Genomic DNA, 22,526 nt, shown 5'->3' with positions numbered 1-22,526 from the left:
GCCGAGATCCGGTCTAACCCAAAGTGGTAAAAGATCGGATGCTAATTATCCGATCTTAAATTCTCAGGGATGCTCAAACTTTATTCGTGTCACCACTTTTTCTAATGAAATTAGGTATTAGGTAAATGTGATTAATAGATATTAAATCACTATAAAGCTCCCAAATCATCATGTATTGATCTCTACACTTAACTAAGTAACGCCACATACTTAAATGATCTCTTATACTTAATCAAATATGTTTATAAATAATAAAAACGCAGACTGATTAAAAATGGTCGTATTCATTCATCCACTTTCATATTAATTTAGCCTTAAATCCTCTTTTATCACCTTTTTTCAACCTACCACGCTTATGGTGTCAATGAACCCACATGGTTCATTGACCCTACATGGGTTCATTGACCCCACATCTAAAGTTTGACAACCATAATTTCTTGAATATTGAGCGCATGGTGTAAGATCGGACGGAAAAAATGCAAAAAAAAAAAAGATTGGTCGGATATGATAGCCCGAATTACTGCTAGGCCTATTCTTCTATATATTAATCAGTGGGTAAAACCGGTTATTTTGCAATAGTAAACTCTTTGGTACCGTCAATAGGGCCGAACTTAATAGGCCCGTCCGTTCTTACACCACCAGGTAAAAAAATAATGTTGTCAATTTATTGTGTTTCCTATATTTAAACACTCATTATAGCGTCTAGAAACATAATAAAAATCTATTATATAGAGCATTTCATTATTATCAATTCTGTATTTGAATCATGTCCGTACCCTATCCACAAGCAGAGAAAAAAAAAATCTAACATCATCTCAACCCGCCTAAAAACGTCCGAAACTTTGCCGAACTCACCTTACTGTGTCACTATGTAATATTGAAAAATTTAAAATTGTTGTTCTGGGGTTAGATATGAGGATATCACGCATCATTTGTGGTATATTGTACAAAAAACAGTTTGCCATATCGTATCTGGAGGAGCCCAAACTAGGTATGTTATGAATATTAAGTTTGTTTTCGTTTAAAAAAAATTGCTAAAATGTAATGATGTGGTGGTTTAGAATCGCCTCAAAAAGCCCTTTCATATAATACCTACCAAACACGATAGGTTTGTAAAAAAAAAATTTTTTCCCATACAAAAATGATGACTCGGCACTCCCCTCCTAAGGGTTTTTTTTAGGAACTGCGGGTCAAAAATTTTGTTTTGACCTCTAGTATACGTGTGCCAAATGGCTAACCTGTACATCGATTTGCGGTTTTTCTATGAAATTGGGAAATGGAAAAAAAATGAAATCGTACGGCTGCCGCTAGTAGCGAATTTCCTACTTTCCGCACCTGTATCGTAAATAACTATTGGTTCTAAACAAACACATCCCTCGCGACGCATCCTCGCAAATCTCTGGTGGAAACGCAGCCTAAAGGAAGTTAAGGTAAAATGGTAAATAGGAAGAGGTTAAACAAATAAACACGCATCAGGTAAAAGATTGTATTCAATACATAAAACTCATGGCACCACATGAAGGCACATCCGAATTATTCTCGTATATACATAAATGTCGCGGCGCACCGCACCGCGCCGCCGTCCACCCAATACTGACCAGTGACCATACATCATACGTTAATCGTGTTATACCTAATTATATCTCAGATACTAAAATACATAGTTTCATTGACTCAATTGCCAAAATTTTAGTACCAAATTGATACAAAAGCACGACTACCACGAGTGGACGTTTGAAATTTATTGCGATGTATAAACGTCTGTCCACTCGTGGTACGGCTACAGGTGATCGGTTAGTAAATTGGCCACTCGAATGTTTAGTTTAGTATCTGGGCTATACTTAGTATCAATTGTAACAAAAATATCCTTCAGGTTAACATTTGACAAGCTGCAAAAGCTTACACTCAAAACCAGTTACTCTGTCACTCTGTATGAAAATTTAGTAAATCATAATATTTTTCTTTTACACTTAAATGTAAGTTTTTGGTAACATCTGGCCAAAAACAATAATTAAGTAATAAAAGACTAGGTCGTCGTTGTGTGTGCCCTTTGACCGCCGCGTTTGTTTTACTTTATTTTATTTAACACACAATAATAAACTTTTTAAGAACGTATTAAGGCTAATTTTATACTGTGTCTGTGGCGTCAAAGAGAAGAATAAATATTCCTGGTATTTTGTGCGTTTCCTTTAAGTAGGCGCTATTGCGTAAAACAGTAAATAAGGTATTTACCTACATATTAAATATAACTAAGCAATGACTTACTTATAAAGAAAATAATTAATTACAATTAAATCAATAAAAACATCTAAAAATATAATTGTTTTTAACTCATCGGAAATCATTGTTCACATAAAAGGCCATTTAATAGTAAAATCATAATTAAGTTATTAACAAAATAATTTAAAAGAGTTAGCACAACTAAACAGTTGTGCAAACGCGCGAAATACTTCTTTAAGAAAGGAAGAATTATTTTGGAGCCGGTAGTTGTGCTAACTCCAAGAGGCCGCACCCTGAAAAACATTTTGTAATTTCATAACGTCGGGTGACAACCAAAAGTCACGAACTAACATCATTGAAATTATTGGACAATAAACCGTGTTACACGTGTAATAAAGTGCATTGTTACTTTCATTTTTTGATAGTACTTTTGCTTGTCACCCGACGATAACAGAAAAAACATAATCCATAAAAAAAAATTCTCGGCTGTCATATTACGAGGTACTATTAAACATATGAAATAGTCCCGGGACGGCTTAAAATTAATAAACTATAAAATAAGGTAGCAGGCTAATATTATTATTATCACTCGAATAAATTATTGGTACTTATAAATTACTTTACAATTCATATCACTATTGCTTATAATACGGTCAACATTTTTTTTTAAACACGCGAGAGCGGGACGAGAAAAAAAATAGACGATTGATATCCAGAATTATAAATGCAAAACGGATAATAGTTTATTTTTTTTATTTCGGGCATATAAATGTTACGAGTGAAAATGTATGGATGGAGTCGAAATACACGCCCGAAAGTAAAAGTTTACTTTTTCCAATTTTGTTTAGGAATACATATATGGGGCATTATCTATGAAAATGGACGTTATTGTCGATGGCGCTTACGCCGCACAGCGTCGCGCGGCATTGTATTTATATCGGAGCATCGTTAATAATGGCGTAACCGCCATCGACAATAAGGTCCTTTTTCATAGATAACGTCACATATATTTTGTTTTCGTTACTACCCCCTCGGGTGGTACAAAATACGGTCGGGGATAGGTTTTGTGAAAGTGAAATATCTCTGGTTTACGCTCTCGCCGATGCGGGATGGTAGGTGATGACGTTGTGTGCGTGCGTGAAGGGGGTGGCGGGGGTGGAGGAGGGGGAGGAGGGGGAGGGGGAGGGGGCGGGCAGCTGCAGCGCGCGGGACTTGCCGCCCAGAGTGCAGCGCGTCGTCGCGCCGCTTTCCACTTCCACGGATAGTTCAGAACCCGTTAGCCTGCAAACAAATCGATATTATATATTTTTTCTCAAAAATGGACGGCAAAGTCGACTTTGCCGTTTAAAAAAAAATCGGGCAAGTGCGAGTCGGACTCGCGCACGAAGGGTTCCGTACCATATAAAAAAAAACAAAAAAAAAACGGTCACCCATCCAAGTACTGACCACTCCCGACGCTGCTTAACTTTGGTCAAAAATCACGTTTGTTGTATGGGAGCCCCATTTAAATCTTTATTTTATTCTGTTTTTAGTATTTGTTGTTATAGCGGCAACAGAAATACATCATCTGTGAAAATTTCAACTGTCTAGCTATCACGGTTCGTGAGATACAGCCTGGTGACAGACGGACGGACGGACGGACGGACGGACGGACGGACGGACGGACAGCGAAGTCTTAGTAATAGGGTCCCGTTTTACCCTTTGGGTACGGAACCCTAAAAATAGGTCGCGAAGCGCGTAGTTTATAGTCAGTCATAAATTAAAAAGTTAAAAACATTGCAGTCTCGATTTTGGGACTGCAATGTTGCATACAAATTCCATTATTTGTCGAGTTCCAAACTTTTTAAAAGTTGAAATGGCCATATCAAACGAAGGCACAGGCCCATTAAACAGCCAAACAGATGATTAGTACCGCGACTATTTAGCTGTCTCAAATAGGTTGACGTATTTTCGGCAGAAAAATACACTTCTTTTTTTTTATTTAAAAAAATAAATAATAAAAAGGCGGCAAAGCAAATTTTTTCAATTGTTTCTACTTTTTTCTGTGAAAATATATACGTAAGAACGTTGCTTTTGTAAAATATTTCTATGATATTTATATTTCTTGCACCATTTTTGAGAAAAGCACTATATATGACTCGGCTGGAAGGCTACTTGCTGGCTTCGGATTCAATTAAACGGACTCCCAAGGTCGTCCGTTTAAAACGAATCCTCAGCCTGCAAGTAGCTACTTCCGAGCCTCGACAATAATGTACTATTTCTCAAAAATGGACGGCAAAGTCGACTTTGCCGTTTAAAAAATAGGTCGCGAAGCGCGTAGTTTATGGTCAGTCAAAAATTAAAAAGTTAAAAACATTGCAGTCTCGATTTTGGGACTGCAATGTTGCATACTAATTCCATTATTTGTCGAGTTCCAAACTTTTTAAAAGTTGAAATGGTCATATCAAATAAAGGCACAGGCCCATTAAACATCCAAACAGATGATTAGTACCGCGACTATTTAGCTGTCTCAAATAGGTTGACGTATTTTCGGCAGAAAAATACAATTCTTTTTTTTTATTTAAAAAAATAAAAAGGCGGCAAAGCTAATTTTTTCAATTGTTTCTACTTTTTTCTGTGAAAATATATACGTAAGAACGTTGCTTTTGTAAAATATTTCTATGATATTTATATTTCTTGCACCATTTTTGAGAAAAGCACTATATATGACTCGGCTGGAAGGCTACTTGCTGGCTTCGGATTCAATTAAACGGACTCCTAAGGTCGTCCGTTTAAAACGAATCCTCAGCCTGCAAGTAGCTACTTCCGAGCCTCGACAATAATGTACTATTTTCTACTCCCGTACTTTTATTTGTCATTTAAAGGGTCGTGCACACACCTTTAAAACCCTACCTTATAGTTATCAAGACAAGTCTTTAGTCTATTCCCCAAACAAGACTTTGTGCATACACGCAGTATCTTTTTGGCGATTTTACGATACTTCGTGTAATTACCACTTATAAAATATTGAATGAAATACAGTGTTGCCAACCTTATTTTAAACGTCATCTCTGACAAATAAGTGAACCATAGACTTTTTTTTTAATTTCATTCATTCATTCATTCTTTTCCCGCCGTACCCGCCATTTTTGCTACTTCTTGAATTAAAAATATTTGTTAATTTTACAATTTTATTTCAAAGTAAGTGCTTGATCGTAGAAAAAGTATTTTATGCAACTTTGTTTAACTGAGTCAAAAAATACTCGTGGCGTCTTTATTAACGTTGTTTAAGAGAGGTCAAAAAAGGCGAGTGGCGTGAGTAACAATTTGAGGCGAAGCCGAACTGTATTTCATTCAATATTTTTTAAGTGGTTATTACGCGAAGTATCGTAAAATCGCCAAAAAGATACTGCGTGTATGTACAAATTCTTTTTTGGGGAATAGACTAAAGACTTGTCTTGACAACTATAAGGTAGGGTTTTAAAGGCGTGTGCACGACCCTTTAAATGACAAATAAAAGTACGGGAGTAGAAAAAATACTATTTTCTATTCGTCGACTGTAGTTCTTGAATTAAGATTTCGTATACCAAACTGCATTTGGGTACTTTTAAGCTATGGACTCCCGACTCAACTATAATATTCATTTAGATACAGTTTAGTCAACTATAATGAAATTGACCAATCACAGCTCAAAATTATTTATTTTAGGTTGTATTGTAGGAACAATTGCTTCATAAGTCAGAAACGCGCATGTGACACCCATAATATAGGAACATCCATAGACTACGAAAACCGCTTAGCGTTACTTGTTAGTCTCCATAGGCTACGGTAGCTAAAATCGAAAAAAAAAAACTGTTAATAATTGAATTTAGCGAGGAGCAAGTACCAGGGCCTCATAAGTTAGAAGAAGGTGTCGTTGACCAACCCGCCGGGCCGCGGCCGGGGAGCTACGAGTATGAAGGTATCGCGGCTGCTCGCGTATCTTAGCTGTCATGGTATAATAATATTACTCCGCCTGGTACTCTCTTCCGAGAACGCGCGAACCACGTGACTATAGCACGATTGTATAAAATACTATTAAACATGTCCATTTTCATTAATTTTAGTATAAAATTATTCCTACACCTTATAAAACAAAGGCCCCCGCCGCGAGTGTCTGTCTATAGGTTCGCGAAAAACTCAAACACGACTGTGAACAGATTTTCATGAGGTTTTCACCTATCAAAGAAAAGGGAGTTAGAAATAGTTTCGTACGCGTACAAAAACTACTTAGATACGCATACAGGACAACTTACATGTGATACCGGTTGGCGAGCACGCCCACGAGCTCGCCGACAAGCTCGAAATCGGACGCCAGCCCGATCACGAGGTCGTTCTTCGCGTGGGGCACACTGATCACTACTAGTTGTGCATCTGAACTCATCACACGAACCGCTCCCACCTGCACAATAACCGAAATCAAAGTTGGTATTACAAAAAATAAACAAAAGTGACCTGGTAATGGTATTTTTCATACGATTTTTCAATCCCTAAGTCATAAGATTTACATGCGGTCCGAAAACACTGCCTTGCAGTACTCCTAAATAGTGACTTATCTCAGTGATAGGCGTAATAGACCGGGAGATAGTGACACATTTTACTGGGTCATTTGTACCAGTATGGCGGTTCGTCAGGGGTCTAAGCATGTAATGAAGGAAAGAAAAATGATGGTCATAGCGCTGGTACCGGCGGCCCAATCGCGTGGGCGTTAGTCGAACGTGTCGGATAAAATACGAGTGTCGAACGATTTGTTCCACAAAAATCCTCGTATTTTCCGATAGTCCATAAAAAAGAAGTAGGCGGTAGCGTAATGCCATACTTCTCCAGTATGACTTACAGCCCGCCATACTGAGGCGAACACATTAATTAAAAAAAAACAATTCAACCATTTGTGCCAAGCTAATTTTTGCACAGGTGATCATCGTCGAGCAGCCATTCATGGACATCACCATGCCATACTCTTCGGACGGTTCCAAATGGCCGCCATACCGCCGCAAGGGAGTTAATTTTTTTTTTTGTTAAACGATTTGTACCAGTATTGCATTTAAATTTTTGGAAAGTATTTGATATAATGTGTCCGTTATTATAATTGCCATACTTATAGTAGGGGGATAAAGTGCTGCCATACTTGAAAAACTTATTTAATCGACACGTTTCAAAAATACGACTATGTATACGTAAAATAATTTTTTACAGCATGGCATCATCATATTCTGTTTGTTTGGATACAATTGTACCTAAAAAAATATATTTCAGATTATAACTACGGGGCGGACGACTGTGAGACTTAAGCCAAGACTTAAAACAAAAAACAATTTTTTGACGATTTGTACCAGTATGGCATTTGGATTTTTGGAAATTATATGATGCAATGTGACCATTATTATATTTGCCATACTTCTAATAGGGGGAAAAAGGGGCACCATACTTGAAAAAAAAAATATATTGTACACATTTGCCACCTCCTACAGGTATGGCATTATGAGATTTCCATTTATGATCACACAGAAAGTCTTGAAAAAAAATTACAAGATGGTACAAATCGTTTAGCAATAAAAAAAAATTAACTCCTTTGCGGCGGTATGGCGGCCATTTGGAACCATCCGAAAAGTATGGCATGGTTATGTCCATGAATGGCTGCTCGACGATGATCACCTGTGCAAAAATTAGCTTGGCACAAATGATTGAATTGTTTTTTTTAATTAATGTGTTCGCCTCAGTATGGCGGGCTGTAAGTCACACCGGAGAAGTATGGCATTACGCTACCGTCTACTTCTTTTTTATGGACTATCGAACAAATCGTTCGACACTCGTATTTTATCCGACACGTTCGACTAACGCCCACGCGATTGGGCCGCCGGTACCAGCGCTATGACCATCATTTTTATTTCGTTCTTTACGTACTTAGACCCCTGACGAACCGCCATACTGGTACAAATGACCCAGTAAAATGTGTCACTATCTCCCGGTCTATAAGTTTCTTCAGCACTAAACGTGTCAGCATCCAGTTTGTAAATGCTGTGATCCGTGATGAGTAGGCATTCCGCCGCAAGTTTGTTGTATCAATTGAACTTATACATGCGGTCCAAGAACACTGCCTTGTGGAACTCCAGAGTAAAATCACAAAAAAATTAAACTAACCTCAGTGATAGGCGTAGGTTTCTTCAACACTTTGAAGGTATTGGCATCCAGTTTGTAAATGCTGTGGTCCGTGATGAGCAGGCAGCGCTCGGCCAGCTTGTTGTAGCGGTTGAACTTGTGCACGCGGCAGGAGAACAGCGCGGCGCCGGCCTGCTGCGACTTCTGGAGGGACGCTACCGCCGAGCGGTACACGGCTGGAAAAGGGAAGAGGTTTATTTCAATAGAAGGTGAGAATGTTTTCAAATACGAAACTAAAGAGTTTTGCATTAGGTAGCCAAACTAAATATAAAAAAAATATGAACGCAAATAATTGGCATAAGATTGGAAGTATAACTACAACTAGGTATCGAATTTTAAAAACTCCCTACGCTAATCATAAGATTGTAAACCATTTTATGCCAAAATGCCTTACATCAATTCGAAAAAGAGCTGTTACTTTTTAAACGTTTTTTATCAAAGACAGCTAAGAACCACCGCACCGCTTGGAGGTCGAGTAGACTCACCAGCTCTCGGGTTGTACTGGTCCTCGGCCAGGTAGTCTCCCAGCCACTGGCGGCCGGCACCCCAGTCCCTCCGCCGGCTCCGCAGGGCGCTGGCGGCGCAGATCTTCATCTTGAGCTGCGGCCACTGCGCGCGCGGGATCGGCTTGAGGGTCAGGTACGCCCTCCAGCGGCGATAAGCGGCCTGGAAAATTATACATATATTATCTTAAAAAAACAACAATTATCATCATTTAAAAATGATGTTAAACAAAAAATACTCTGTTAACCTCTCGTGTTCCGCGAGTATTTTTTTAATATACTCATGGACTTTGGAGGAACGCAAAAAAAAGGTTTAATTACTGGCCTGGGGTTTAGTAATTTCAAAATTAGTAATTAAACCTTTTTTTTTTGCGTTTCTCTAAATTTGTTCATGAGTGTACGCGTGTTTTCTCGTACGCGGATCCGCGAGAACATAAGTTTATGTTAGATACTTAAACATCTGTAGACTGCTATGGGCAGTTTGAATTCACAGAGAAAGAATGAGTAAGTAAAGTGTTGTAATGTGTTGTAATACCTGTATAAGGGTGGAGTTGACCCGCCTCGGGGCCGGCGGCCAGGACCTGATGACGTTGCGGTTGCGGTGCAGCTCGTGTTGGATGGCGGCGATGTAGCGACGGTAGCAGTAACGCCTGTAGCATACACGTACATACCTGTATGAGGGTGGAGTTGACCCGCCTCGGGGCCGGCGGCCAGGACCTGATGACGTTGCGGTTGCGGTGCAGCTCGTGTTGGATGGCGGCGATGTAGCGACGGTAGCAGTAACGCCTGTAGCATACACGTACATACCTGTATGAGGGTGGAGTTGACCCGCCTCGGGGCCGGCGGCCAGGACCTGATGACGTTGCGGTTGCGGTGCAGCTCGTGTTGGATGGCGACGATGTAGCGACGGTAGCAGTAACGCCTGTAGCATACACGTACATACCTGTATGAGGGTGGAGTTGACCCGCCTCGGGGCCGGCGGCCAGGACCTGATGACGTTGCGGTTGCGGTGCAGCTCGTGCTGGATGGCGACGATGTAGCGACGGTAGCAGTAACGCCTGTAGCATACACGTACATACCTGTATGAGGGTGGAGTTGACCCGCCTCGGGGCCGGCGGCCAGGACCTGATGACGTTGCGGTTGCGGTGCAGCTCGTGTTGGATGGCGGCGATGTAGCGACGGTAGCAGTAACGCCTGTAGCATACACGTACATACCTGTATGAGGGTGGAGTTGACCCGCCTCGGGGCCGGCGGCCAGGACCTGATGACGTTGCGGTTGCGGTGCAGCTCGTGTTGGATGGCGGCGATGTAGCGACGGTAGCAGTAACGCCTGTAGCATACACGTACATACCTGTATGAGGGTGGAGTTGACCCGCCTCGGGGCCGGCGGCCAGGACCTGATGACGTTGCGGTTGCGGTGCAGCTCGTGTTGGATGGCGACGATGTAGCGACGGTAGCAGTAACGTCTGCAACATACAAGTACATTACATTAGTATACATACGTACTACAAGGACCATTAACACGGCACGGATGTCTAAAGTGTCATTCTATGGAACTTGCTAACTATGTAAACAAAAGTCACTAGTAAATTAATCATTCTTTGACAATTTCAATATGGCGGTTTGTTTTTAGCCCTGAATATACTCGTACGACTCTTGTAATACAATAACAATAATTCATTTTGTAAACTCCACGTACGATATCACACTTTAAATGGAGATTAATTATTAAATGAGAGTAGTATATACCCTCCATCGTCCATATGAACGGAAAACCATTTGGTTACTAGTGGCTCTGTGAGCTATAAACTCCCACGGCTGCGTTATTGTAAAAAAAAATACCAAAGCCATGGTGACAAAAAAATCATAACTATCGAACCTGCTTACAAAATTTTACGGAAATCGGTTGAGAATTGCGACCCATAGCGGAGAGCAGCCGGGCATATGAAAGCATTTTTGCTCAAGCTGAACCAGAGATCTCCGCTTTTATTCAGTCAAGCCATAGTATACTAACTTCCAGGCGTTGTATATGGTGAGCGCAGCCTTCATCTTCTTGTAGCGCATGCGCGCCAGGGTCCCTCGCCACAACTTCTGCAGCAGCACCACGATGGACGGGATGAGTGCAGCGCGTGCAGCTTCTAAACCGTGCAGGGTTTTCGCGCTCCTGCGGATTAAACATTGTAATTAGGGCATACTGAAAATTCCTGGACTGGCCACTTAGAAAAAATAACTCGTCTCATATATCAGAATCCAGAAACTTTCAGTATGGCCCACGTTTATCATTATTAGAGTAAACAACCATCCTATTTAATATAACTACCGCTACTTGTTGCGGGCCATACTTTTGGTGTGTCTTCCGTTACCACAGCTGGCGCAACCCAGTAGATACGTCGGGATACTCGGGATTAAGTAAAATAATGAAATTTAATCTCGACAAACCCGTTAAATATACAAAACACGAGAATTTAAAATGTAAACCTGCAAACCATGTTTTTCTACATTTATTCATCATCTCTAAAACATGGTCCTCCGAACCGGATAACTGTTAACGGAAGCCGAATACATGTCATCGTCTACTAACCTGATGAAGAGCTTCGTATGTCCATACTGCACATCGTTGACCTGCAGATCTTTCAGCAGCACCATGACGGCGTCCTTGTCGCTGGAGCCTCGGAAGTTGGGCCACGTGTACTGCGACAGCATCTTGTACCGCTTGAGGAAGCGGTCGTAGCGCTGGCGCGACGCGAAGCCGGCGCGGCGCACGCGCACGTTCTCCACGAGCCCGAGGTACGCCACCTGGTGACGGACCTGGCCAACGAGTGAGGTTACTTTAGTTATCGTGGAATTAAAAACTCATTTTACGGTTCAACTCACGGTTTTAATCAGTCACTCGCATGTTTCGGGGTCTAGGTTTCTATTTTCAAACATTAAGGGTCGGTTGCACCAAGTCGTCACAGTTACGAATTTCGGTAAATTTTATTATATGAGAAGTTTCATAGTTTTCTGCTGAGTGACGTCGATTAGTCCGTCAATTGTGAGTGGTGCAACTGGCCCTAAGAGTGCTAAGAAAAGGTTCACGTCCAGCGTGTTAAGCGCGCAAAGAAAATAGCTAAATCACTGATAGATAAATCTATTCGCATACACAAATTTACAAAAGTAACCAACACATTTGTAGCATATAGGTACATATGTACAGGCTACACAAACAACAAGTAGCACAGCGTATTTACCAGCTGGTCGTCCCAGGCGTTAGGTGACTGTATGGGATTCGGCTTGACGCAGCGCACGTAGAATGGTTCTTTACTCTGCAGTCCTGTTACTAATGCTGCCATCGAGTTGCGGAACAGAGTTGCTGCGGATGGAGGCCGCTTTGATGTCTGAAAACAATATGTATGTGTGATGAAATCGTTGATTAAACCGAAATTGATCTATAACTATACGAAAGAAAAAGTGACCGAGGTCTCCAGTGCCCAATGCTGGAATCTCGAGATATTTTAATAAAAAAAAATATTTGGGACCCGTACCGCGCCGACGGTAATAAAACCGGGAGAAGGCATTGGGTCTGTATAACCAGTTGATTCCTTCATTTAAAATCAAACAATCATTGAGACAAATTCGTGCTTCGAATTTGACAGCTAACGTAGATGCCACATTGACCACTAAACATATGTCGAAAGCTTACCTTTTGTATGTGAGCGCCGCCTTCGGGCCACATGTCAGCGAGCGAAGCATTCGAAGATGAGTGCAGCAGCCGCTTGAGATCTTGCCATAAGGAATCCTTGTTCTTGTCCATGAAGCCAGTGATTGCATAGGTCACATCGCCCGCATAATGTCTGGAAAATTAAGGAAAACGATTTAAAAATCCTCTTTTGTACAAAATAAATAAAATAGAATTTTATGCAACGGGTACGTAATAAAATATATGTAAATTGTTTTGTTTTAAATGAACTCAAACAAATGTAACTCTAATTTGAATACCTCGAAGTCTGAAGATTGTTCCTCACTCATAAGAATGACCAAAGAGAGCGCAGTATCAAAGTAGGAACTCACGTGATTCTAAAGTCAACTCCATGTTTAAGTTTTTTGTCTGTGGGCGCGAGCTGCCGCGATGTGTAATGTTTGTGTGAGCCCAGCCGTTTGTCGAGTGCCTCTAATAGTTGTGTGTCGGAAATCTGCACAAAAAAAAAACAAAAATAGGATCAAGGATAATTCCAAAGCGATCCAACTAACGAGAAATCGGGAGACATTATTCAAAAAAATACCGGAATCAAGTTAAAAATATCAAACAGTTAAAAAATACGTGAACCAACCTTCGTAGGATTAAGACAGGCTTCGTCCATGACGGAGATGATGCCCTGGTGAGGAGCATCCACCAGCTCGCAGATGACCCTGTTGTTGAAGTACTGGATCGGAGTCCACTGGATACCCTCACGGGCGTATTCCTCCTGCTCCTGTTTTAGCACCAGTTCTGAAAGGTAACAATTCGATATCCAACAATGGTAAACACTATAAGTACCAAAGTCTGGCACTAAACGTTCTTGACCAGGTGCCCACAAACTGCAGCCTGCAGGCTAGAAAAGACCCGAGAGTTTATCCAGTCCGGCTCGCGAAAATAAAGCGTAAGATCGAATTTTTGACTTGTAACAACGATAGTAGGCATAAAAACTATGCTTTGGCTCTACTGAATTTGAGTAAAGTACGCCTTCGAAATACTACTTAAGACAGCGACTGCGATTGCGACCTTGTTGCGTAAGGAATAAGCGACCTTATTAACTAGTACTAGTCTACTGATAAGCTAAGATGTGACCTTGCCAGTAACATTAACTAACCAATGAAGAGTTGTTGTAGCTTCTCGTTGCAGTAATTAATGCAGAACTGCTCGAAACTGTTGGTGTCGAATATCTCGAACCCGTAGATATCCAGTACTCCGATAAGGGTGTTCTTGTATGTGCCGGCTGGGACCTCAATCGCACGGTTTATCTGTCAACGAATAACAATATTACTAAACACTTCATTACAATAGACATAAGTTCCGAAAAACTCATTGATAAGAGCCGGGATTTGAACACGCGACTTCCGGACCCACCTGCTGTACAATCCATGTGAAAAGACGATCATAAGCCGCCTTAGCAAGCGCCAATCTAGTATAATTAGCGTCGCTGAGCGAGTGCTCCTTGGACACCAGGTCACCGCCGGCGGATAACACGCGGCCCACCATGGCCCCACGAAGGCCTTCTTCTGTGACCCCTAGAGCGGTCACGCATTGTTTCACTGGGCCCCCGATTTTTAACTGGCCGTCTTGTGTTTCTGTGAATGTCAACTCGCCCTGGAAAAAAAAGAAGACACGTAAGAAATCATTTTTGGAGCATCAGTTCCAAATATCTTCAAAACCGGACAGCGCAAGGCTACAGGACTTTAATATATGTGTCGCTTAACTTCACACTCGGGTAAATCCATTCGACCCTCTCAGCAAATTTCTACCCTATTACTTTTGCTTAGTACCAATATCGCATAATCTGACAGATGGATTTACCCGAGTTTAAAATTAAGCGACTCATATGTTAGTTACAGTATAAAGCTTAAAGTCCTATGGTATTTAATACTGGCGTCCTGCAACACCGATGACGCTGCTGTATGTGTCCCGATTACACTACCTTACGAAGGTCGAGGAGATCGTAAAGTATGTACGAGCCAAGTCCGGATTCATCCTGAGGGTCGTGAAGTTGGAATCTCGATACAGTGTGAATTTTAATTCTTTTGTGCTGAGCGTTCCGACTGAACATCTAGCGACCTTCACCAAGGAGGAGTTTTGGCCGAAGGGTGTCAAGTTCCGGCGGTTCCGCGGCCGGCTCCCTGACACTGCGGGGTTGCGAACTGCATCGCAGCCATAATTGTGTTTTTAGTTTTAAGATATATTTTGTAATATGTGTATATGTGTAATATATGTATGCTAGTTTTAAGGTATTTATCTATAGGCCAATAAGTTGCCTGAAAATAAATGTTTTCATTAATTTCATTCATTCATTCATTTAAGCTGATACAAATAGGGTTCAAAATCCGCTTACCAGCAGGATAACTCCAGCGACGATACTCCAAATATCATCAAGCACGGACTGCGCGAAGCCCAAGGCATTAAAAGCGCTATTCGTTAGAGAATATAGCTTAGAATCTTGTGACGTTGCTCGCTCGCTGCCCAAGATCATGTATTGCGCGTTCGTCGTTAGGCCGAACTTTTTCGTGTGCGGGTTGTTTGTGCTCAGTAACTGGAAGTAAATGTAATAAATTATTATTATTGTATTAATAACTCGAAAACCGATAAGTAAAGAGATAAGCTGAAATATTTTGTATGTAAGTTGTAGGTACAGAAATATATGGTCACAAGAGTATCACACCATTTACTAGGTAAGTACATATCAGGTTCGATAATTGAATATATATTGTAAAGATTGATAATACTTAATATATGCATTATTTTAATATACATATAGAATTTAGGCACAGTTGGGCACGTAAGGTAAAGTCACGACGTAGCACGTCTGTAAGACTATTAATTGGAAAAAGTAGTAGGGATTTATTGGAAATATTTGCCGCTGTTGGATAATATTGTAGCTTAATTGGAACAGCTGTGGATCGGCGTCATAGAGCGGTGAGTTCGAATTCTTTATGGATGGTGAATGGATTTCTTCATTTGAAGTTGTACAATAAGCTGCAGAGATATGCATAGAAACTTGTTTGGAGGGGGTCCAGTTATCTCTGCAGCTCACTGTACGTGGATATAATCTATTAAATTCTTTGCTCTGCTGCTATTTGTAAAGAATTCGCAAGCATCCTGGCACTACACGGACTATTGTTTAATTGTGTAGCGTGGTACGGAAACCGCAGTCAGGGGAGTGCGGCTATTTGTGCATAACTGCAGCGGCGACTGCATTGTGTCGCACGTGCGGTTGGTATTCGTAATCATGACAATGTTATGATGTTCAACTTGTACACTCAGCATCAAAAGTAGCGGATAAGGCTACGATTTAAAAGTATCTATCATTTTCTAGCTTTACAAGAAGAATCTATATAAATATAATTTCTAGCCGGTAGTGACCCTGCCCACGAAGCAGGAGATCCTGGGTTCGAATTCCGGTAAGGCCAGATGGTATGGCATTTATTTATAGGCATATAATTGTCGCCTAGTAACATAGTACAAGCTTTGCTTAAGTGTAGTTAAGGCTAGGTCAATCTGTTGTAAGATTGTCCCCAAATTTTTATTTATTAATTAGAGAGTGGTGGATATTTTTGAACAGGAAATGTAAATATTGGCACTTCCATACTTTGTCGATGCAGAATTAGCTTAGACGTACTCTAACCATCCTCAGTTTTAGGACGAAATTAGCTTATGTGCATAGATTACAAAAGTTAAATAACCCAATCTATACAACACAAATAGTTTACATAACAAGTGCTACAGACAATCGATACTGCTATTTGACCATTCGTATACCTTTCTCCAACGAGATACGGCTTACAATTGGTCAGAGATTTGATGTTAGTACAACAATAACATCGGTTTGTAAACATATCGGCGTATACGCATCAATGGCTGACACAATTCGACAATTGCACCAATCAGAATCAAGTGAGCTTTCTATTGAAATGTTTGGACACTTTAGGCGAAGATCACTGATAGATATATTGACCCTGAAACGTATTTGTTAAAGTTACATTATTCTTCTCACTAACCTATGTCCGATAAATATCTCAATTTGGCTTAGAGTGCTCACCCCATACATCTTAGGTACAGTCAACTGTAAAAATATGAGTGTAGCCAACTTATTCAAAAATTTGTCCCATAGTTCTTAATTCGCTGACATAAGAGCTATGGGACATATTTTTGAGATGATTTGTGCACCCATATTTTTACAGTTGACTGCACCTAATAAATAGTTCTCACAATGATTTCGAACTTTATTTTAAAGTGTTAGGGTTCAATTTTACATAAGGTACTATATAAGTACAGGTCGCAGCTCTCAGACATTCTCGTGAGATATATTTTGTGAGCAGGTTCGATATTATATTAATCATGTATATGGATTTATTTGCAGATTCAGGAGATATATTTTGTGAGCAGGTTCGATATTATATTAATCATGTATATGGATTTATTTGCAGATTCAGGTTTTTATGGCAGATTTAGACTGATGAAGTCTATAGTTCACGGAGCCACTAGAATGAAAGAAGTGGTAAGGTTGTAAATACTAAAACACATTGGATGAAAAGGTTACCTACTTTAGATATTAGGTGTATTAACTAAACAGTATTATTCTCATGTTTTCCAGGATATGAACTCACTGCAAAGTGGATACAGATTAAAGTTATCGCTATCGGAGATAGCGCTATGGAACTGAGTCACCTGTGTAATGTATTTATGTTATAGTCAAATATTATGTGAGTTTGTTTTGTGAAATGGTTGTGTACGTGTCTCAGCATTTTTATTGCTGCGTTGAACTACCGAACGTAATTTATACACAGAATAGTCCAAAACAAATAGATAAATATTTAATTGTAGGTACACCAAATACTACTCGTACCTACACAAATGAAGATAGGTTATCTGCTTCTTAGCCTATTTTATTGAATGTAACAGATAAAGCTAAAAAGAATACAAAGCTGTATTGAAATTGAAACGGTTCCAGGGACAACTGAGATTTGGTGAGCTTGAATTCCAGGTTCTGAATTAAAAACGGACAATTTTTTTCCACCGTAACGAAATCGTCGGTCCATTTCGCTGCAGATGTACCCACAGAATTTTCTGCCCGAACATTGGGATCGTCATTTATCGTGAACTTTTGCATCGACCTGGCAGTGATCTATCCCATAAGGGCGCCATACTTGACGTAGCAGTTGGCATGAAACGTAGCATCATCGGACTCTAGACCTCGGTATTCCGTCGGTATTTACCTGATAGAAGGCATGGAAGTTCCTCTCTCCTTGCTGCAGACTGACGACTCTACTCTTCTCTAACAGGTAGTTGCTGATATGCCCACCGACTGGGTCACCCTTGTAGTCGAAGTGGATGTCCATGTATTTTCCGAACCGGGACGAGTTGTCGTTGCGAGTGGTCTTCGCGTTGCCGAATGTCTCCAGGATTGAGTTGGATTGGATGAGCACGTTCTTGACTCTGCATAAGAAGATATTGTCAATGAAAGTAACTAAAGGAAATACGTTTTCGAGTCGTCGAGTGCCTCATATTTATTCTAAAAGATAACTTGTAAATTGCAGAGAAATAACGAGTTTGCATTTTGTTCAAGTTTTTTCCACAAGTACTAAAACTTGCTGCAATAAGCTAGGAAAGTTTGCTTTTGGGATTTTTTACCCGAAGTATGTCAACCAACCCTTATTATTATGAGATTGGTTAAGCCTGGTTCTAATTTCATCACGAACACATTACATTTTGTAAACAAATCATTGATTTTTGTGTTGTGTACCTACCCATTTTGAGCAGTTTCAGAAAAACTGACACCTATCTTAGTGACTATTCTTTATCCAGTAGATACGTCTGCAAGGGATAGGTACATTAGGTACACACATTCTTTTAAATGAAAGGATACATTTAAACATTCACCGCCTCTCTATAAGGAAAAAGAAGGAATGGAAAGATTCGCGCGCTTCTCACCGGCTAGCATGAGTTTGGTTTTCGCACGCGAGTTCATACTTGAAATCGCGCTAGCTAGATGTATGGAGTTGCGCGTGAGAACGCAACTCATGCTAGCAGGTCTAGTATTTCTGGAGGGCTTCGGTAGTTCCGATGATTAAGAGCGATTAGAACAGTGTTCCAAAAAGTTGCAAGTTCGAGTCTTGCCGGGAGCGGTGAATATTTCCTTTAATTTACAAATATACCTGTCTATGTAATCCCTGTGGACCTGTGTGGTATTGGCGGCGATGTACTTCATTATAAACTTCGATGCCTCTGTCTTGCCTGCTCCCGACTCGCCCGATATGAGCACGCATGTGTCTTTGCCCTGAAACAAAAACGAAATTATTAACAATACAGTCAGAAATACAGTGGTTCTCGTTGGATAAAGAAATTACGGTGGTTGTGTTTAAAGAAGACACAGTCCAGAAATATTTATTTCAACAGTTAATTTTTCGGTCCGTGGTCACCACTCAAGAACCTTTCTGCCCCAACGGCCATCAGTTCTCCGAGCAATGTGCCCTGCCTGCGATCTGGTCAAAACCGCAGGGACACGTTGGATGAGGTCAGCACATGACCGGCCGTTGTGGAGATCATTGAGGGTCTGAAGCAGGGCTTTGTTCAGCAGTGGACGTCTTTCAGTTAATACGATGAGGATGATGAACAGTAAGTTTAAGTACCTACTTACAGCATTTGGTGAACAACCATTACTGCATTTATTCTTAGTTTCGTCACTCGCTGTGGGTTATTTTATTAGATCTTGGTCGGTGGGAATATGTTCTGATGGTTAAAATCATTACCATTATCTCGAGAGGAAATCTGGGTGTGCCATAAGATTGGACAATTTAATGGAAAACCTTTAAAAATACTTATCGTTGAGTGAGGTATCTCGTGGCAAAGTAGGTAGATAGAATATGGAAAACTTAATAACTCCTTCGTCTTTACTCTTGTATATACAATGCACCATTTACATTTCCATAAACCACATTGTAAGCAATATAGGCGTTAACATACCTTCACTGACCGTAAAATGCTTTAGGGCCCTCGAGTTTACGACTTTGTCGGCACGGCACGCCGGCCAGCAATGTGCATTTACGGCGGAGGACAATGGAGATTGGCACGAAACAGTGCCGTGACTGATTTAACTGCTCGGGGAAACGCACAGACGATACCGCTGGATGCATTGACGTGCTGATCTCTTTCGAAGATTGGTGGGTCCATTTGGAAAGGAGATTTGAAATAACAGGAACCATGTTACTTAATATATAAAATCGCCGAAAATCGCAGGGCCGATGATTCAGAAATTAAACATTAACAGAATGAAAATGGTCTCTAAAAGACCACGCTGACACTCACTCTCAAAAACCGCTGGAGTCGCTAGACATACCTGATAAAGGTAATAAATCGTCGGGTGACAAGCAAAAGTCACTAACTAACACCATTGAAATTATTGGACAATAAACCGTGTTGCAAGTGTATTAAAGTGCATTGTTACTTTAATTTTTTGATAGTACTTAGTGACTTTTGCTTGTCACCCGACGAAATTTCTTGGTCATTCGATATAACGAAGACTGTCTATAAATTGTTTATACGACAACGGTTTCACTTACTTGAATTTTTAGTCGCTATTGGCGACATGTTTCGGGCCCGTCGGGGGTCCTTCCTCAGGCTAGAGTGAAACCGTTGTCGTATAAATAATTTAAAATATGTCTCACGAAAGTTTAATATCGATTAAGACTGTCTATATCGCTAATATAAAGTGCTCGATCCCATGAAGAACGTAGAAATATGCAAACGAATAACTAACGAAATAATATCTACTCTCGTTTGCATTTTATCTATATACGCTCTGGTCATATCGTCTTATGTTACTTTTAAGTTTCATTTTAAACTAAATAGGTACTCAAGTGAGACAATAAAAATGCTTTATAAAATATCGCTTACCTACACGACAAAGGACGAAAGGGCTCGCGGGACGAGTGCTTCGTCCTGGCGACCTTTAAACATCCTTTAAAGGACCTTTACAGAGGGATGCTACCGTATAAAAGGGCATGCACTGGAGTCAAACTATATGTGTCAGCGATACCGACATATCGATTTAGTTATGTCAATTCCGTTCGGGGTTTGGTGACAAATCATTTGATGAAAGAGTGACAATGATTCGATAATGAATGCGTGTCATTCGTTTATGTCACGCATCGATTACGATTCTTAGGCCCGCTTGCACCATCCCACTAACCCGGGGTTCAGCGGTTTAACCGTCAACCCAGTGTCGAATTGTACTGGTAACCGTGGTAACTTCTGGTTTAACCAGTTAACCCCGGGTTAGTGGAATGGTGCAAGTGGGCCTTATTGTTCTACTCAATACTATTAGGTATCTGATAGTACCTATAGGATAGGTATTGAAACATTAAATATTTAGTACGCATTGGTAGAGGCCATTAACTCATGCTACCTATAGGTAGGGCTAACACATTATTACAAACTACATTTACCTACTTCACACCACCATAAGCAAAACAATACATACAAGTATGAAAATGTTTCTGCTGCGCATACATAAGTACAATGTGTACTGGAAATTGCTACTGTTGGTGCACTTATTATCTTCTTGTATTGTAAATATTTATTTATGAATCTCTAAGATGAAAGATAGATAGATGGTCGCTTTAGTAAAACTAGTGTCTACTCTACACCACTTGTTGGAAAGGTGGCCGGTGTTATCTACTATTTATATAAAGCGAAAAAAAAGATACAATAAATTCCAGTTTATCAAAATGAGCCGCGTCGTCATTAGACCATAACTGGCACAAGCCCACCCTATAAAACACACCCCATTCAGAGTTTAACTAATTAATTATCTTTTACACGCTCGCCCTTCGAATTCGCTTACACAAACGCATAACGTAATGTTTGGTGTCACAATTTTTTAAATTTTTAAATGACGCGTGCCACCTATCTTGACGCAATTAGAATATTAAAATACCGAGTCTTCCAAGTTTAAGAAAACTATGCCAATAATTAAGGCAGCGTTTAAATGAGCTTTTACACGCATAGACGTACTACGGGTGTCCTTAGTAGGCCCTGAAATGCTTCATCAAATCATCAGCACTGTTAAATAGACCAAGCCCATTTTTTAGCCGTGCGATTACCGCGGTAGGTACTTTGCATGGCGATCCGACATGATTCTCAGTAACTTTATGGTGTATAAGAGCGGTCAGCATCATGCCTACCGATCATTGAATTCTGCATCTTAGAGCAGATCTGCTGCTTAGAGAACGTATCTTTACTGACCTGTTGTCTAAGTACGCGTTGACACGCGTCGGCGACAGCGTACACATGAGGAGGCACCTCAAACATCTCTCTGCCTCTGTATTAAGCCATGTGCTGGGCATTGTAGATGTCGAGCGTCTTGTACGGGTTGTATAACTGACCTGTTGTCTAAGTACGCGTTGACACGCGTCCGCGACAGCGTACACATGAGGAGGCACCTCGAACATCTCTCTGCCTCTGTATTGAGCCATGTGCTGGGCATTGTAGATGTCGAGCGTCTTGTACGGGTTGTATAACTGACCTGTTGTCTAAGTACGCGTTGACATGCGTCCGCGACAGCGTACACATGAGGAGGTACCTCAAACATCTCTCTGCCTCTGTATTGAGCCATGTGCTGGGCATTGTAGATGTCGAGCGTCTTGTACGGGTTGTATAACTGACCTGTTGTCTAAGTACGCGTTGACACGCGTCCGCGACAGCGTACACATGAGGAGGCACCTCAAACATCTCTCTGCCTCTGTATTGAGCCATGTGCTGGGCATTGTAGATGTCGAGCGTCTTGTACGGGTTGTATAACTAACCTGTTGTCTAAGTACGCGTTGACACGCGTCCGCGACAGCGTACACATGAGGAGGCACCTCAAACATCTCTCTGCCTCTGTATTGAGCCATGTG

General features: G+C 40.8%; 1 protein-coding gene across 2 annotated transcripts; it reads right to left on the bottom strand.

Annotated features, from left to right (window-relative positions):
* Positions 1-3,266: 3,266 nt before the first annotated feature.
* Positions 3,267-22,137, bottom strand: LOC134796343 (unconventional myosin ID). Of its 2 annotated transcripts, none has more exons than XM_063768495.1 (17): positions 21,874-22,003; positions 18,786-18,907; positions 17,847-18,066; positions 14,966-15,163; positions 13,987-14,226; positions 13,730-13,880; positions 13,211-13,368; positions 12,951-13,072; positions 12,583-12,733; positions 12,131-12,277; positions 11,482-11,708; positions 10,915-11,064; positions 9,844-9,958; positions 8,883-9,063; positions 8,380-8,573; positions 6,495-6,640; positions 3,267-3,501 (listed from the first exon to the last, which is right to left on the bottom strand). In XM_063768495.1, the coding sequence occupies exons 1-17, from the start codon at positions 21,937-21,939 to the stop codon at positions 3,309-3,311; spliced, it is 2,781 nt and encodes a 926-aa protein (XP_063624565.1). In that variant the 5' UTR covers positions 21,940-22,003; the 3' UTR covers positions 3,267-3,308. The 2 variants fall into 2 exon arrangements, with proteins under 2 accessions (XP_063624565.1, XP_063624564.1); XM_063768494.1 differs by lacking the exon at positions 21,874-22,003 and adding an exon at positions 22,014-22,137 and having other exon boundaries at positions 3,283-3,501.
* Between the last annotated feature and the right edge of the window lie 389 nt (positions 22,138-22,526).

This window comes from Cydia splendana, chromosome 13 (assembly GCF_910591565.1).
Source record: "Cydia splendana chromosome 13, ilCydSple1.2, whole genome shotgun sequence".
Taxonomy (NCBI): domain Eukaryota; kingdom Metazoa; phylum Arthropoda; class Insecta; order Lepidoptera; family Tortricidae; genus Cydia; species Cydia splendana.
This window is presented reverse-complemented; position numbering and strand designations above follow the sequence as displayed.

What these genes read in the sequence shown, in the direction of transcription:
- LOC134796343 (XM_063768494.1), bottom strand. Translation starts at nt 22,103, where the DNA reads ATGGCTCAATACAGAGGCAGAGAGATGTTCGAGGTGCCTCCTCATGTG. An exon ending in GCTACAACAACTCTTCATTG is followed by an intron (nt 13,369 to 13,729) that starts GTTAGTTAATGT and finishes GTTACCTTTCAG; the next exon opens with AACTGGTGCTAAAACAGGAG. An exon ending in ACCATATACAACGCCTGGAA is followed by an intron (nt 9,959 to 10,914) that starts GTTAGTATACTA and finishes TGTATGCTACAG; the next exon opens with GCGTTACTGCTACCGTCGCT.